Raw genomic sequence first — 16943 nt, forward strand, 5'->3', positions numbered from 1 at the left:
TAAGTTGTCAGGAGTCAAAAATCAAAACCGTGGATTTACTCATGACAATAATAGTAAGAAAAACGAGCATTTGCACTGGTTTGTTTACATACATACATACACACATACACATACACACACACACACACACACACAGGATGATCTACAGCTGATTAAAATTGGTTATTTGAGGGTGAATGAGGTAAAAACACAGGAGTGGAGCAGGATATGCTGGCAGGGAGTAGTAGTCTTCACTTAGTTCCTTCCCTCAGGAATTTAATTAACCTTCCAATCCACTATTGTTTAAAACAAAAAAAAAGAAATTTATATATACCATATTTTCCTAAGCTTAATCATTATTTTTAATTAATTTAAAACATCCGTCTTATATCTTAAGTTCCTCTTGCTAAATGGAACCAAAATTCTATTTGGTTCCACAATTATCTTGCCACACTCACAGGGTATCTCTTGATCAACTTATATATTAAAAGCCCGAGAGCTAATGGAAACTACAATCAAAGGGCTGCAATATTCAAGAGAGAAAGAAATCCAAAGAAAAGAAACACAAATACTAGAATCAAGACAAAGCAGCCTGCTCCCCTATCTATAGTTCAGAAGTTAAACCAGTCAAAAAATGTAACATAACTTCAACCTTGGGGTCTCACCTCAGGCTGAGACAGAACACCTGAAGTGGGTCAGTCCCAGGGGAAGGAAGGGAGGGACACCTGAGCAGCCCCAGGAATGAACTCTAAGAGCTCCAAACCCCTTTGCCCTCCTGTAAGCAGGGAAGCGCGCCCTCCCCCAGGCTTCCATTCTCACAGTGAAGAAACTCAGCCTGATTCAGTTTGAGTTCTGATCCAAATGAGCTCCCCAATTCATAAACCTTTTGTCCACGAGACAGATCCCCTGATCGTCACAGACTTTCTCAATGCGCACAAACTACACACTGAATGCAAAACTCAACATAAAATCTAAAATTGACATGGACAATAGACTAGCGGTACCAGAGGGGAAGGAGGAGGTAGACGGGGTAAAAGGTGTCAAATATGTGGTGACAGAAAAATCTAACTATGGCAAGTGAACACACAGTGTAAATATATATATATATATGCCTTACTGTTAAAATGTACAGCTGAAACTTATTGGATTTCATTAACCAACGTCGCCATAAAAAAATAAATTAAGAAAAAAAAATCTAAAAATGTCTAGGCCTAAGGAGCTGAACCCACCCCAGAAAGGGCATCCGCACCACGGCCACCCAGCCCTGTGCACTTGTGTCCCCATTTCCAGGGCTGTAGCTTTTCTCATGAATCTACTTGAACCATTCTACTCTGCAAGGCTAACCCCAGAATTGCATTTTAAAGCACCCCGAATAAAACAAACCTCAGAAACTTACTACGCATGCTCAGAGAAAAAGGAGTGAAAGAAATCTCAGAACTTAAGTAGGGTGGGCCTGGTTAGTACTTGGATGGGAGACCACCTAGGAAGACCCGGTGTTGTAGGCCTTTAAAAAAGAGTGAAATAAGAATTCTATACAAATGGAATGCAATGCTGGAATTTTTTTAAATTTTTTTCTGAATTAACTCTTTCGTCCCTGTTTGGAACTATTTTACACTGTCTTTCAAACTACTGATTAAATACACTTTACTCCTATAGAAAAACAAATAAGCAGGAAAGTGTTTTCAGGTGACAAACCCAGGGAGGGGCAATGCTGACAGGACAGAACACCCAGGAAAGTTTTCCAAGAGGAGCCTCCGCCCAAAGGACTTCCCACAGGACGCCTGTGCCAGGGGAAGTCCTGGGGGAGGGGAACGGGGATTTCATACAGCTAATTCCAGGTGGTTATCCTCTGCTTTCCTCTCATGTAAAACATCCATAGACAAATATAAATCTTTAAAAAATAATAATAAAGAGCATTCCATTATTCTGTAGCTACTGGGTCTCTTCAAAATGCACCTCAGCGGATAAATAGTTGATAACGATGCTGTGACTCAAAGACGGATATTTGGCTACGGGAATGCCTAGAGGGATCTGGAAATTTAGGAATTTATTGCCAGCCCTAGGCGGAGATAAGCTGGGGGACAGGGTCGTGGATTTGAACCGCTGTGACCCAAACGTTTGAAAAACTCAGGAGAAAACAGACCCCCCTTGGGGAGTAAGTGGGAATGGGGACCACAGCTTCTCCTACGCACGAACCCCGGTTACCAAGTAACGACTCTCCTCGGATGACCCTCCGCGCAGTCACAGCACCATCAGATCTGGGGAGACGTGGGGCTGCGGGCGCAGAGCTGCCCAGAGCTCTGACCCGGGACTGAAGTCGCTTCGCACAGTGACGAGACAGGACGCCCGGGGTCCTGGCTGCCCGCCCACTCCCCACGCTGTGTGCCGGTGGCGACTGAGGTTCTGATAGAGACCTCAACGGACTCGGGTCCGCAGACTCCGTTGGCGACCGCGGAGTGGTCGATCCCGCCGCTGCCAGTTCCAGCCGGTTCCAACCAGCTTGTCCCCGTCCCCTTGTCCCCGTCCCCGCACCCAGTCCTGCACAATCACCATATTTAGGTTTCCTGAGTCTCCAAATCCTGCCTACGACTTCCACGACCAGTGCAGATCACAGCGGCACACACGCGGGAAGATTCACCAGCGACCGTGAAAGGAAAGCGACTCCTCCCCTCTCCTACTTCTCTGGAGAGGAGCTGGGATTCAAACGCCTAGGAGGTGCATCGCCCCACCCACCTGCCCCAGCGGCGCCCCCGATTGGACAGAAATCCATGCACACGCTCCTCCTGCCTGATTGACATCAGGTGGGAGTACGCGGGGCTGAGCCGAACCAGCTTCCGCCTCTGAGGGGCACCTGTCTTTTCCCCCGCACGTTTAACTTTAAGCTGAACTTTTTCCTGGCCTAGGGCTGACTGTAATGTAATCGACGGCCTCTTTGTGAACACATGGGGACAGGTGAGCACAGGAAAGTCCTGACTGAAGTTCCAAATGGAGCAAGAAGGGCAGAGCGTGAGGGTGGCCCAAGCCAGGCCACACTGTAAGAAGACAGTCTTATGTCGTCCTCTACAGATCAAGGGTTTGGTGAAAGGCTGTCAGGCCACTCATGGAACTGTGACCCTTGTTTAGAAACAGACACTGAAATGTGACTGCACCATCTTTAACAGAGTCTGGTTTCATTTCAAACATTGATGCTTCCCAGCCTCGAGCCTTCCACCCACTCCTGCCCCACCCCCACTCATGCGGTCTTTGAGAGAAAGTATTCCAAGCACTTGCCTCTGGTGGGAAGGTGGAACCCGCAGCCCCAGCCTGGACTCAGGGACTCTTCTCAGTCTAACCCCAGGGGGTGAGATGTGTTCATTACATTCTCAGATGTCCATTTTACACTGGAAAGGAATTTAATTTAGATTAGTTTTTGCCTCTGTCTGGAAAACTTTAAAATGTAAACGGCTGACAAGAAAAAATCTTGGGCTGGAGAGTAAGAGACAGGGCAGTTAGCCTGTTAATATCTGCGAGCCAGCTCTGACTAGACTGCTCTGGCTCCTGTGTGTCTGTTGGAATTCAGTATTGACCTCCAGGTGGGGGAGGGAGGGTAGGACCTTCCACGTCCACTCCAGGCACAACACCCTCCTAGTACATTGATGTGTTCACCAATTTAGATCCCTCTGAATCCTGAGATTTAGGGGTTTGGGTGGAGTTTCCTCACCTAGACATGACTTATGAAATCACTGACCCTCTCCCTTCCCCAGAGGCAGGGGGCTTGGACTAAAATTTCTAAGCCTGTAATCAAAGCTAGGTCCTCCTAGTAATCAACCCCCATCCTGAAGCCACTGAAGGGCCTGCAAACAATCTACTCATTAGAACATAAGATGCTCCCATCACCTTATCACTCAGAAAGTCCAAGGGCTTTAGGAGGTCTTTGCTAGGAACCATGGACAAGGATCTAACATTTTTCTTATTATACCACAGAAAGTCCCAGGTCGGAACACAGGTTCATTTAAATACTGAGACCAAATCATAGGAGTACAGAACACTTCCCCTCCACCCACGACACAGCACTACACCAGAACACTGCTGTTGAATAGCAGTGGAAGACACCGGAAGAACTGCAGTTTCAGCACTTATTTAAGAAGACTCTGTAGAACCCTAAAGATGACATGGGAGACAAAAACCGGGGACACCTGAGGATATTTTAGCCTCTGACAGTCACAGCAAGTAGTAAACACAGCCTAAACCCTAGTCAGATAAACATAAAACCTCACACTAAAGGCTTATTAACCTCAATTCCCTTTTCACCACACATTGTATCTGGCATTCAACAAAAAAATTAAAAGACTGTAATAGCCCGCTGAAATGTGAAAGGGTTAAAGAATAATTAAAACCTGAAACTGGACAAAGGAAGTCTATAACTTAGGCCTAGTTTCTGGAACCCCTAACCACATTCTGTTAATCATGAAACTTGTAACAATGAGCTCATACGCTAACTGCCAATTTTAGCCTGTGTAACCCTGCTTGCTTGCGTGGCATGAAAAGTAATCAATTGTATATAAGCTGAAAATTACTGTTTGGCCATCGCCCATGGGAACACTGGCTATTGCCCATGGGAACATAGGCAATCACCCATAGGAACATAACATTCTAACAACAAGCTTTCTGCTTCTGTACTTCCCGCTTGCACACCTGACCAGTGGGTTGACAGGTAGTGAATAGGAGAAAGATGGACCTTTGTGTTTAAGACAGAATGAGGAATGGGATTTGGGGCTTAAAAACCTTGTATCTTGGCAATTCGGGGCTGCTCCTTTGCAAGGACAGCCGCCGGCTAATAAACTGTCTCCTGGTTAAGAGCACTCAGGTTGGGTCTGGTTATTCTGGACACAACAAAGACATGCTAAAAGAAGTAAAAACACAGTTTGAAGAGATAGGACAAGCAAAAGAACATAATTCAGATGTAGCAGATATGCTGGATTACCAGACCAGAAATGTAAAGCAACCATGGCTGATGCGCTAATGAAAATAGTGGACAACATGCAAGAACAGAGGGGTAACATCAGCAGAGATGGAAACCCTAAAAAAATTCAAACGGGAAATACAAGAAATAAAAAACAAAACAACAAAACAGAAATTAGCAATTCCTTCGGGGGGATTATCAATACAGTAGAAATGTGTGAGAAGAGAATCAGCAAGCCTGGGGAGATGGCAATAACAACTTTCCAAAATAGAAATGCTGACAGTTACAGAATCAAAAAGACGGAACAGAAATCCAAGAACTTTGGGACAATTACAAAAGGTGCAACATATACATAGTGGGAACACATGAAGGAAAAGAAAAAAAGGAACAATTCCTTCCTCCCTGTCCCTTATAACATTGCTGTCATTCATTTCAATTAACCTATAAGCTATAATTTCTATGAACAGAAAAAATAAGTGAAGCAATGAGGACTGAGATTTTCCCCAAATTAATGATAGACACCAAACTACAAATCCAGGAAGCTCAGACATCACCAAACAAGATAATCCAAAAAAGCACAGCAATATGATATTCAAACTAGAGAAAATCAAAGACAAAACTAAGTCTTTAACGAAGCTAGGAGGAGAAAACAGTTATAGTGAGACAAGGATACTATGGCCTTTGTTCGCGGAAACCAAGTGATTGGTTAGAGAGTTTTGTAAAATAGTTAAAGTGTTGAAAGAACCACCCAACTAGAATTCTGTGTTGAGCAAAATTTCTTCAAAAGTGAGGGAGAAATAAAGACCTACTGAGACAAACAAAAATGAGAGAATTTGTCATCAAGACACCTGATTTGCAAAAAATGTTAAAAGAAATTTCTTAGGAAGAAGGTAAATGATAAACATAGAGCATTAGAGATGGAATAAGTGAAAGTAAAATAAAACAACTTATTTTTATTTAATCTGAGAGAGAACACTTTGTTAAAATAGTAATAGCAACAACATATTAAATAATCAGAGTTTATAGATTAAGTGAAATGAATGATGGTAATGTTACTAAGGACAAGGAAGGAGGAATTGGAAATACTCTATTATGAGGCCCTGCACGTCCAGTAGAGAGGTATAGTGTTACTTCAGAGAGAACCGGGTTAGTTGTAAATGTTTACTGCAAACTCAAGCCTGACTGCTAAAAAAAGTTATTATCGATATGCTGAGAGGAGAAAAAAATGGAATCAGGAAAAATGCTCAATACGAGTCAGAGAAAGCAAAAGAAAAGACAAAAGAGAAACAAAGAACAAGGCAACAAATAGAAAACAGTAAAAGATATAGTAGATATTGATCCAACTATATCAATAATCACTTTAAAAGTCAATGGTCTAAATAAGGGAAAGACAACAACTTTCACGGCAAATAATAAAACAATTATATGCTGTCTACAAGAATCACAGATTAGAAATAAAGCCAGAGATTAAAAGTAAAGAATGATTGTTTAGCCAACACTAAACAAAAGAAAGTTGGCATAGCTATACTAATTTCAGACAAAGTTGGTGTCAGAAAAGGAAAATTCAAGTGATAAACGGGGATATTATGTAATGAAAAAGGGGTCAGTTCTCCAAGAGGACACAGCAATACTCAGTGCGCATGTGCATAACAACACGGGGGCAAAAAACATGAGGAAAAACTCAGTACTGCAAGGAGTATCAATTCACTATTATAGAGTTGGAGACTTCAACACCAGCCCCAATTAGTAATTAAGAGGTCCCGCAGGCAGAAAATCAGGAAGGACATAGTTAAATTAAACAGCACCATCAAACGAGATTTTAAGTGAAATCCATGCAATAATCTATCCAAACACAACAGAATACATTCTTCTTAGATTCACACGAAACATTCACCACAACAGTCCACACTCTGGGATACATAATACACCTCGACAAATTTGAAAACAAGAGAAATCATATGTGATATGCTTGCAGACCACAGCAGTATTAATCTAGAAATCAATAAAAGAATGATAGTTGGAAAACCACCCAAATACTTGGAGATTAAAGAACACACTTCTAAATAAAACATTGATCAATGACACAGTGACGTAGTAAGCACGATGGTGGAATAAGAGTTTTGTACCGTCATCTCCGCACAGTGCACCGATTTTAACAAGCAGCCAAAGATGTGAGAACTTTTGTGGAAGTCAGGGGGTTCAGTGAAGAAATTCCTGCAGGCCACTGGAGCAAAATGTCTGAGACTAGACACTACGGTCAGAGTAAGAAGAAGAGTTCCACTTTACCTGCATTGCCCCTCCCCAAAGGTGGCACAGCTTATCATCAAGACACCCCCCTCAGCCCAGGATTCCCCCCACACGGGGAAAGTGAGAGCGTAGTGACTGAGCACTTGGCGCCAGTGGTGTGGGATGCTGCCCCAGAGGCTCACGGATTTCTCATCTCACTAAGAATGCCAAAGGGATCAACACAGCGGAGTGGCGGGAAGGCTGGGAGCAGGGACGAGTTACAAGGACACACAGCAACCAGGGTTCAAAACTCAACAAATGGTTGCAGACCCAACTAACTCCTGGGGGACTCCACCAGGAAGCCTGCATTTCAGCCACTTGGGACATGGTGCCTGCGGACACTCCCGGTGGCCCATGGGCACGCCCAACGCTCTGCACACCTCACTTGCCTGCCCTCCCACCCATGCCAGCTCCACAGGCCTCCTCCGGACACGAGTGCAAACCTCTCCAGTGTCTCCTAAGCACAGGCATTCAGGTGGCTCAACTCAGTGGGACTGGGAGAGACAAGCAAACCTGAGCATTTCAGGAGGCTACCCCGGGAGAAAAAACAGGAGGCTCTCACAGACCTTTTCTATGGATGCACCCGGCCTGGCTTTGAGGGACCCAGAGAAGGCGTGCAGTCTTAAGAATTCCACCTAAAGAGGGAACAAGGGGTGTGAAGCGGGTGCATCCATAGAAAAGGTCTGTGAGAGCATCAGAACCCCCCAAAGCAAGTCAGTAAAGACCACAGGAGGTGACTGCTTTTCAAATGTGAACAGCAATGCAAGGTTTCAAGGAACAAAAAATAAAATAAAATAAATAAAACAAAATAAAATAATAAAATAAAATGAAATAAAAGAAAAGAAAAAGAAAAAGAAAAATAACACCAGTAAAGGAACACCATGGTTTTCCAGTACCCTGTCTCAAGGAAATGAAAATCTACAAATGGCATGACAAAGAATTAAAAATAATTATTCTAAAAAAATTCAGTGAGCTTCATAAGAACACAGTCAACTCAACAAAATCAAGAAAATAATTCACGAACAAAATGAGAAGTGTGATAGATACACAGACATCATAAAGAACCAAACATAATTCTGGCCCTGAAGAATATGGCAAATGAAATGAAAAATGTACTAAAGAGCTTCAAGAGCTGAGTGGATGGACCAGATGACAGAAATCTGTGAACATGGAAAATTGGTCACCTGGTCATTTGAAATGATCCAGAGAGGAGATTTTAAAAAAGGAATAACAAAGAAGTGAAGAAAGCTGATGTGGTTTAGGGGACACAAGCAAAAGAAATAATATACACATCATGAAAACCCCAGAGGAGAAGAGAGATGAGTGGAAAGATTATTTAAAGATAATGACTGGAACGTCCCCAAATCTTGGGAGAGATGCGGACAGGACATCCAGGTACATGAAGCTCAAAAATCCCCAAACAAGCCAAACCCAAAGAAGGCTTCACCAAGAAGCAGTATACACAAATGACCAGAAATCAAAGACAAAAAGAGAATTTTGAAAGTACCAAGAAAAAAGTGACACATCACATCTAAGGGGACCCCCACTCCTGCGAATTTCTCCGCAGAAACCAGGAGGACGTGAGAGAAAGGCATGACAGACACCACGTGCTGAAAGAAGGAAACTGCCAACCAAGAGCTCTACCCAGCAAAGCTGTCCCTCAGAAATGAGTAAAAGAGAAACTTCTGCAGACAAACCAAAGCAGAGGGAGGCCATCGCCACCACGCCTGCCTCACAGATGCTACGGGGATTTCTTCAAGCTGAAGCGAAAGGATGCTAATTGGTAACGTGAAAATATACGAAAGTACAAAACTAACTACTCGAAGAAACTAAGAGTTGGTTGTTTGAAAATGTAAACCAAATTGACAAACCTTTAGCTAGACTTAAAAAGAGAGAGAACATTCAAAATAATAAAATCAGAAATAAAAGGAGACTGGAAATAAGGGCTTATTTGGTGCCACCACAGCCTCCAGGTTGCGGTAATCCACTGTGAGGTGTTAATCATTCTTTCCAGGTTTAAGAACAGGCCAAATTCAGCTGTTGAAGAGAAATAATCACTTCTTCACTAAATAAGTTTTGTATGATTGTTTTCAATCTTTCAAGGCACTATTTAATATACAAGAAGCCATATTACGTAATTAAACTGGGGGATAAAGCCTGAGATCCACTTTTGTCAAGTCAATTTGGAAATGGCAAAGACGTAATTTTAATTTATAAGTCATTGGTTCAGAGCTTTCCTGTTCACTCTGGGGTGCTTTAGGACAATGCGTGCTATGACCAAGGGAAATTTAGTCAAAAGAAGAGTTCTGTGATGGTTACAGTGAGACATGCCCATTTGTCCCCTATTTTACATTCAGTAACTCCCCTAACATTATCAGGGGCACCTTGTTTACATTTAGTATAATCACAATAAAACTGTAACATAAAACCTAGTATTGATTATGTGCATGAGGGTTTGTGCATTATAGCAAATGGCAAAATTATTCAGAAGCTATGTTGAGAAGCCTGCAAACCAAACAATGTCTCTTGACTTTTTGGTTGAATAATTCTTTGAGTATATTTGGGATTTTCAATTGGATCAAATTGTAGACCTCTGTTTCTGGTTTTCTTCTTCCTCTTCCTCCCCCTCCTTCTCTCCTCCTCCTCCTCCTCCTCCTGCTCCTCCTCCTCCTCCTTCTTATCCCCTCCCACTGTCTGTCCTTGTTTTTATTTTTGGTCTCTAAATATATTTGGGGGGAGGGTGTCCTCTCTACCCTCATATTTATATATTATTTTTATCCAGAGGGTCTCAGGTCAGTGCCATCAGTTTAGGAGCCTCCCATGACAATTGGTTGCTTTACAGGGCTAAAGGACCCTGAACTTAAGTTGACTTGAACTAATCCCTCGACTGTGCCGCAGGGGTACCCTGGGTGTTGTCCCCTTAACCCCAAGGGGACATCTGTGTTGCGGTGGAGGGAGGGACAGCAGAGACACATAAGGGTCCTGGGGAGCCCTCTAGTGTTATATGGACTCAGCCCACCGTCTACGGGCTGCCTTTCCTCCATCATCTCTCTTTCTCTGTAAATAGCTGATCTTTAAGTAGCAGCCCCACCTGATGCGCTCACCTTTTGCATAGGGAGTAGTCTTCCTCCCCCTCCCCCACGTCCCCAGGGTATGTTAGTGTCAACCTAGCTTCTGTCACAGCTTCACTCTAACACAGAGATTAATCCTGGCAAAGACATCCACCCAGGACCATTTGTAGGATGGCCCCGCCCCCCACGCCTGCTCCCAAAGGCCTAGGAATTCTCGAAACTGCGCACTCTGGCCAGCTGCACACAAAACTGGGGTTTGGCAGGGTCAGCGCTGCCACACGGGTCGGCACAGCTCACAGCTCCAGCTCCCCAGCACCCAGCAGCCCACAGTGCGGCCGCCAACAGTCAGCAGAGCAGGCGAGCAGATCAGAACGAGAGAAGACAGACCCACCGGGTGGTCACGTCGGGACATGCTCCTCACGGAGCCAACTGTTATGGTCACCTGAAGAGGCACGGTTCCCAGGTTGAAAATGATGCTGGTGTGGCTCCCCAAAGATTGAGAGGGCAGGCCAAGGCTTATGACTCAAATAATTGAGGTATCTGGGAGAGGCGGGGCTGGCCTCTCAAGCAGCTCTGAAATGGCTTGAGAGAGTAAACAGAAAAAAAGCCTGAGATTTTATTGTGGCTAGGGTGTTACAGAAAAAAATATTCAATAACATTTTTGAAAGACGGAAAGGCAGATTTTATTCAGAACCACTGCGACAGGCACTGAAACCACTGCGACGGGACTTCACGGAGGGGAGACATGGGATCGGGCCCCACTCCCAGCACAGCAAGAGCGAGTGGGGATCACAGCCAGAGAGCAGGGTGGGCGTCAGTGGATGGAAAATCACTGAGAGAAAATCAGGGTTAGGGATTCCTGCTAAACCGACCGACAGGATTCTGACTGCAGACAGGCCAGGGTGCTCAGACGTCACCTGAGGGTGCAGGAGACCGAACCCACTAGATATGGAGGGGATCGGATAGGAGGGGGCTCTGGTTCACGTGACTCCAGGGCTCCTGGTGAAACTGGATTTTACAAGGACGCGCAACAATAGGACTGGGAGAAGGTTTGGGAGCCTGAGTGAAGTTGTTCACGCGAAGAATCCGTGTATCAGTCTAATATTGGTCTAATATCAGTCTACAGTTGAAGACACTTAGGAATAAAAAGGCCGGGTAACTTGTCCAAGATCAAACAGAATAATGGCAAGAGTTCTGTTCACAGACGAGGCCTGTGTGGTTGGAACCTGAGGCCAATGCAGAGGAGGGCGCCCAGACTTTCTCCTCAGCCTGTCCAGGGTGCACACAGGGAAGGGGGAGGGGGCTTAAGCTGCAGCAAATACCGAAGCCGCAGCAAATACCGAACAATGCCGAGTCTGACTGCTCATTACAGGGACAAACATGGGCAAGAAAAACAGGCATTTACAAACACTTGTTTTTATATAAAGAAACGCTAAGGAACTCAATAACTGTGTACTTGGGGTGGCTGGACTAACAGCGCTGGAGTCTACAGTCTACAGGCCAGGATATATGAGCAGTGAGTCTTCTTAAGTCAGACTTTTCTATTTTCTAGATTTATTAAAAATAAACACAGAAATTTATATATACCATGTTTTACTATCTACTAGTCTTTCTTTAATTTTAACTTTTGTACATAGGAAACCATTCTAAGATTTAATTCCTTTAAACGCTAATGGTTACAAAAGTGTAAACCATACAAAATGAAAATTCTCAAATCTCTTGCTAAGGGACAAGTTGCATCCCAGTTTGTCCTTTTCCTGTATCTCACAGAGTGGGGGTAATTTAGGAATAAGTAGCATATTATGATGCAATAGGCATTTGGGTTAAGCTCTCTAAACATATTAGGATTTTCGAAGATTTACAGAAGGCTTTGATTTCAATTAAAATAAAAATTCAATCACTTTAGCCTTTTAAATTTCAGTATTCTCCAGAGACAAACACATACACTGATGTTAAAATGAAAAATGGGCCTGAGAGCTTAAACACATTCTTCTCACATCCTGAGGTTCTCTTGCCTGTAAGGAACAAAAATTCTCTTCGGTCACTCAATTACTTTGCCTTAATGCCATCATATCTCTCAATCAACTTACATTTTTAAACCTAAAAAACTAAAAATGCTATCATGCAAACAGGGAATGAAATGAAAAAATGATCAGGAAACTGGAGGCAAAGGGCTGCACTGCTCAGCTGATAAAGGAGACGAAGGTAAGAATCAGCTCAGGTGAGCAGCCTGCTTCCCATGAGATAGAAGGAAAGCTGCTAGCAGAAGGTTCCACATTCCAGACTCCTCTTTTGAGACAGAACCCCTGGAGTGGGTCAGTTCCAGGGGAAGGAGGGGAGGGGCACCTGAGCTGCCCCAGGAATGAACTCTGGGAGCCCAACGCCCTCCTCTCCTTGGGGAATAATGTAAACACTCCCTCTCTCAGGTTTCATGTCACAGTGAGGAAGGAACCTGTGCGCCTGAGTCAGTGACCCAAACGAACTACCCAATTCATGACTCCTTTGTCCATGAGACACCCGATCTTCAGACTTTCTCACTGTGCACAAATATACTCTGAGTGCACCTACACTGTGGATGCAAAACTCAAACAAAATGTCTAAAACTGTTGAGGCCTAAGAAACCACAACCTCAGGTGTGTCAACCTCCTCTCCCTCCTTGTGCACATGCACCTCAGCTTTCTAGGGCTGCAGCTTCTCTCAGTGTAAAGGCTCCTCCTCCATGGTGGGTGTGAGCAGGAAGGACACCTGCAGGGCGAGGCTCCCAGGGAGAACCACTGGGCCTTCAACTGTTTCCTTTTGCAGGTGAAGAGGCCTTGGTTTGGGTCACTGACCACAGGCCTCTGCTCCCCACTGGAGTGTCTCTGGACCACATATATTTTAAATGACACAAACCTAGTGTTTGAACAATCTGGTCAAAACATTCAAACCCAGTCTTCATGGGAAAAAAAAGAGAAGAAAATTGTAATGCACTTTGTTGACTGAACAAAAAACCCCACAAGTATATATGCATTCCAAAAAAGAAAAAAAAAATGTTACTATTTTTATGACAAAATATTGTCTTATGAACTAGTAATCATACTTGAACACTTCAGGTCTGCAAGTCTAAGCCTTGGAAATGCATCTGAACTCATTCAGAATAAAAAAAACCAGACCTCAGAATATTACTAATACACTCGAGAGAGGAAAAAAGGGAAATAATTTTTAATACACGCTATATAATATTGGAATTTATTTTTTTTCTGAAATTTACCTCTCATGCCTCTTTGAGCTTTATATTTGTTGAAAAATGGAGACTTAAAAAAAAAAAGGAAATAAATCTTTTCAAGGTGATAAACCCAGGGAGGGGCAGTGCTGACAGGAGAGAACACCCAGGAAAGTTTCAAGAAGGAGCCCCTCGCCAAAGGACGTCTGTGCCCAGGGGAGGTCCTGGGAGGCTGGACACAAGGATTTTATACAAAGTAGTTATGGTGGTTATTTGCTACTTTTCTCTCATGTAAAATATCCACAAACAAATAATAAACCTCATTAAAACAGCAATCTATTGACTGTGGGGAAAAGGGTGAACAATTAAAATACTGGGTGTTTGAAATGCACCCTGGAGAACAGTTTATTATGATGCTTGAATGGACAGTCGGCGTTTGGGAATGTGGGATGCGGGGAGGAGACTAGAAATTTAAGGATTTATTGCCAGTCCCAGGAAGATGGGTGGGGAAGAAGAACAGGGTCGTGGATTTGAGACCCTGCTTCCCAAACATTTGGAAAACTCAGGAAAAAACAGGCCCTCCTTGGGGAGTAAGGCAGGACTGGGGACCGCACAGACCACAGCTCCTCCTACGCACTAACCCTGGTTACCGAGTCATGACTGTCCCCCGATGACCTTCCCGGTGGTCACCGCACTACTTGAATAAATGTGGGGCTGCAGGCGCAGAACTACCCAGAGAGGCGCGCAGTGACGGGACAGGACGCCCCGGGTCCCTGTTGCTGGCCTAGACTCCGCGCTGCGAGCGGGAGCGGACTGAGGTCCGATCCTCGTCGCAGGGAACTCGGGTCCGCAAATTCAGAAGGTGATCGCGAAGAGGCCGGTCGGCCGCAGCCTGTCGCAACCAGCCTTCGTCCCTGTCCCGGGACACTGGGTCTCGCACGCTCACCATTTCCTAGTTTCTGGGGTCCCCCAGCGTCGTCCCTTTGGCTCCAGCTGCCGGTGCAAGTCACAGTGGGACTGACGCTGCTGCAGAGACACCTGGACCGTTAACGGTAGGTGAGACGCGAACTCGAGCGTAGCCAGTAGCGTCCTCGCGGGAGCGCGCTCCTACCCGCCAGCCCTGCTCCGGCCCAGATTGGGCAGTTGCAAGGACCCGCCTCCCTCTGCCTCAGTGACAGTTGGGGAAAGGGGTCAGACGACCGAGTAGAACCAGCTTCCGCCAGGATGGGACCTGTCCCTTCTGATCCCTTCCTTTTAACTGAACTTTGTTTCTGGTCTTACGGGGACAGTGGTGTTTCTGCCGCTCATCTTGAATGCGGACACACAGGTATGCGCCGGGAATTCCAGAGTCGGTTTCCAGGTGGAGCACACCCTTGTGCAAGAAAGGCACTCAGGCCAGGCCAGGCGCAACTGGGGCCAGAGGGTCTGGGGTCTTCCCTGGGTGAGTCGTTGGCATAGGCTGGGAGTCCACCAATGGAACTGTGATCCTCGCTTACAAACAAACAAGGACAACAAAAACAAACACATGGATCAATGAAACAAAACAGATAGCCCAGCAATAGACCCACACATGTATAGTCAATTAATTTATGGCAAGAGAGCAAAGAATATATATTGGGCAAAGGAGAGTCTTTTCAACAAATGGTGTTGAGAAAAGTGGACAGCCACTTGAAAAGAATGAAACTGGACCTCTGTCTTATACCATACACAAGAATAAACTCAAAATGGATTAAAGACTTGAATGTAGGTCCTGAAACTATAAAATTGCTAATAGGAGTCATAGGCCATAAACTTCTTGACATAGGTCTTGGTGATGATTTTCTGAATCTAACACCGAAAATGAAGGCAACAGACATAAAAATAAACAGGTGGGACTGCATCAAAGTAAAAAGCTTCTCCACAACAAAGGAAACGATAGATAAAATAAAAATTCAAACTACTGAATGGTAGAAAATATTTGTAAATCCTATGTCTAAATAGAGACTGATACGAAAAATATATTAAAAACTCATACAAGTTAATAGCAAATAAAAAATCCGATTTAAAAATGGGCAGATCTGAATACAAAGAAGTCATACACATGGCCTATAGATACATGAAAAAAAATTCAACATCATTAATTATCAGAGAAATCCAAATCAAAACCTCACACCTAAAAGAATGACTATTAACAAAAAGACAAGAAATAACAAGTGTGATGGGAATGTAAATTGCTGCAGCCTCTATGGAATAGACATAACAGAATATTATTCAGCCACCAAAAAGAATAAAATTATGCCATTTGTGACAACATGGATAGACCTCAAAGGCATTTTACTAAGTGAAATAAGTCAGTCGGAGAAAGACAATACCATATAATCTCTCTAGTATGTGAAATTTAAAAACCTCAAGTTCACAGAATCACAGAATATTTAGTAAATTAGTTTTTGCAAAAGGCGGGGCAGAAAGGGAGAGAAATAGGTGAAGGGAATTTTTCTTAAAAGATTGAAATTTAGAGAGAGGAGCTATCTGGAGTAAGAGTAGCAAGTCTCAAATACATTAGATTTTGAACAGTCGGATGAGGTACATCTCCTATTCCCAGCACCTGACACACAGCAGGTGCTCACGGAACACTGAATGAAGTTTCAAATCTCATTCTCACTAAATAAGAGAGTTCTGCCAGAAAGAGAGGTTATACAGTTACTCATTGACTTTATCAGAAGCACTAGCAGAAAAGACATTGTACCGTGGACCTCACCCTTCATTCTTGCAAGCTCCAAGGGCACACTCACCTTCGACTAGGTGAGAAGTATGACACTCCTCAGCAGTTAAGAAATGAGTTGGAGTCAGCGACCACACACCATGTTCACTTAAAAAAAGGATTAAGAAAGATTCTAAATTCTAAGGGATACATTTCACCACTAGAAAGTTAAGTTCTTGAAGGAAAAAAATGTGTAGCTCTGTATTTAAATTTTCAGCAACTGTCATGCTGTTTTCTATACTGGCTGCACAATGTTACATTCCCATCAACAGGCCACCTGCATCCCAGTGGGTGTTTTCACTTTCTTGATGGTATCCTCCGAAGAACAAAATTTATTCATTTTGGTGAAATTCAAATTTATGTGTTTTTTTTTTGCCGTTTTTTTTCTTTTGATGTCATATCTAAGAATTCTTTATTAAATCCAACATCATGAATATTTTCCTTTATGTTTTATTCTAAGACTATTGAAGTTTTACCTCTTATGTTTAGGTATTTGATCCATTTTAGTAAATTATTCTATGACGTGTGATATAAACATCCAACTTCATTCTTTTGCATACAGCTATCCAGCCATCCCAGCACCAGTTTTTGTTTTTGTTTTTGTTTTTGTTTTTGTTTTGGGAGGGGGGTAATGTTAGTTCCCTTTATCTTTGTAAGGCTTTCATGTAAATCTTTATTCCCAATTTTTAAAAAGCATATTCTTTTCCCATTTGAGGTATGCTT

General features: G+C 43.5%; 1 protein-coding gene across 1 annotated transcript in view; it reads right to left on the reverse strand.

The window, feature by feature from the left end:
- The window catches only part of LOC102897830 (zinc finger protein 14-like), a 14209-nt gene extending 11516 nt beyond the window's left edge, over positions 1-2693 (reverse strand). The window contains exon 1 of the mRNA XM_015589234.2: positions 2530-2693. Within this exon, the coding sequence (XP_015444720.1) occupies positions 2530-2532 (3 nt within the window). The 5' untranslated portion in view covers positions 2533-2693. The remainder of the gene's footprint in view (positions 1-2529) is intronic.
- Between the last annotated feature and the right edge of the window lie 14250 nt (positions 2694-16943).

This window comes from Pteropus alecto, unplaced genomic scaffold, assembly GCF_000325575.1.
Source record: "Pteropus alecto unplaced genomic scaffold, ASM32557v1 scaffold304, whole genome shotgun sequence".
NCBI classification, from domain to species: Eukaryota; Metazoa; Chordata; class Mammalia; order Chiroptera; family Pteropodidae; genus Pteropus; species Pteropus alecto.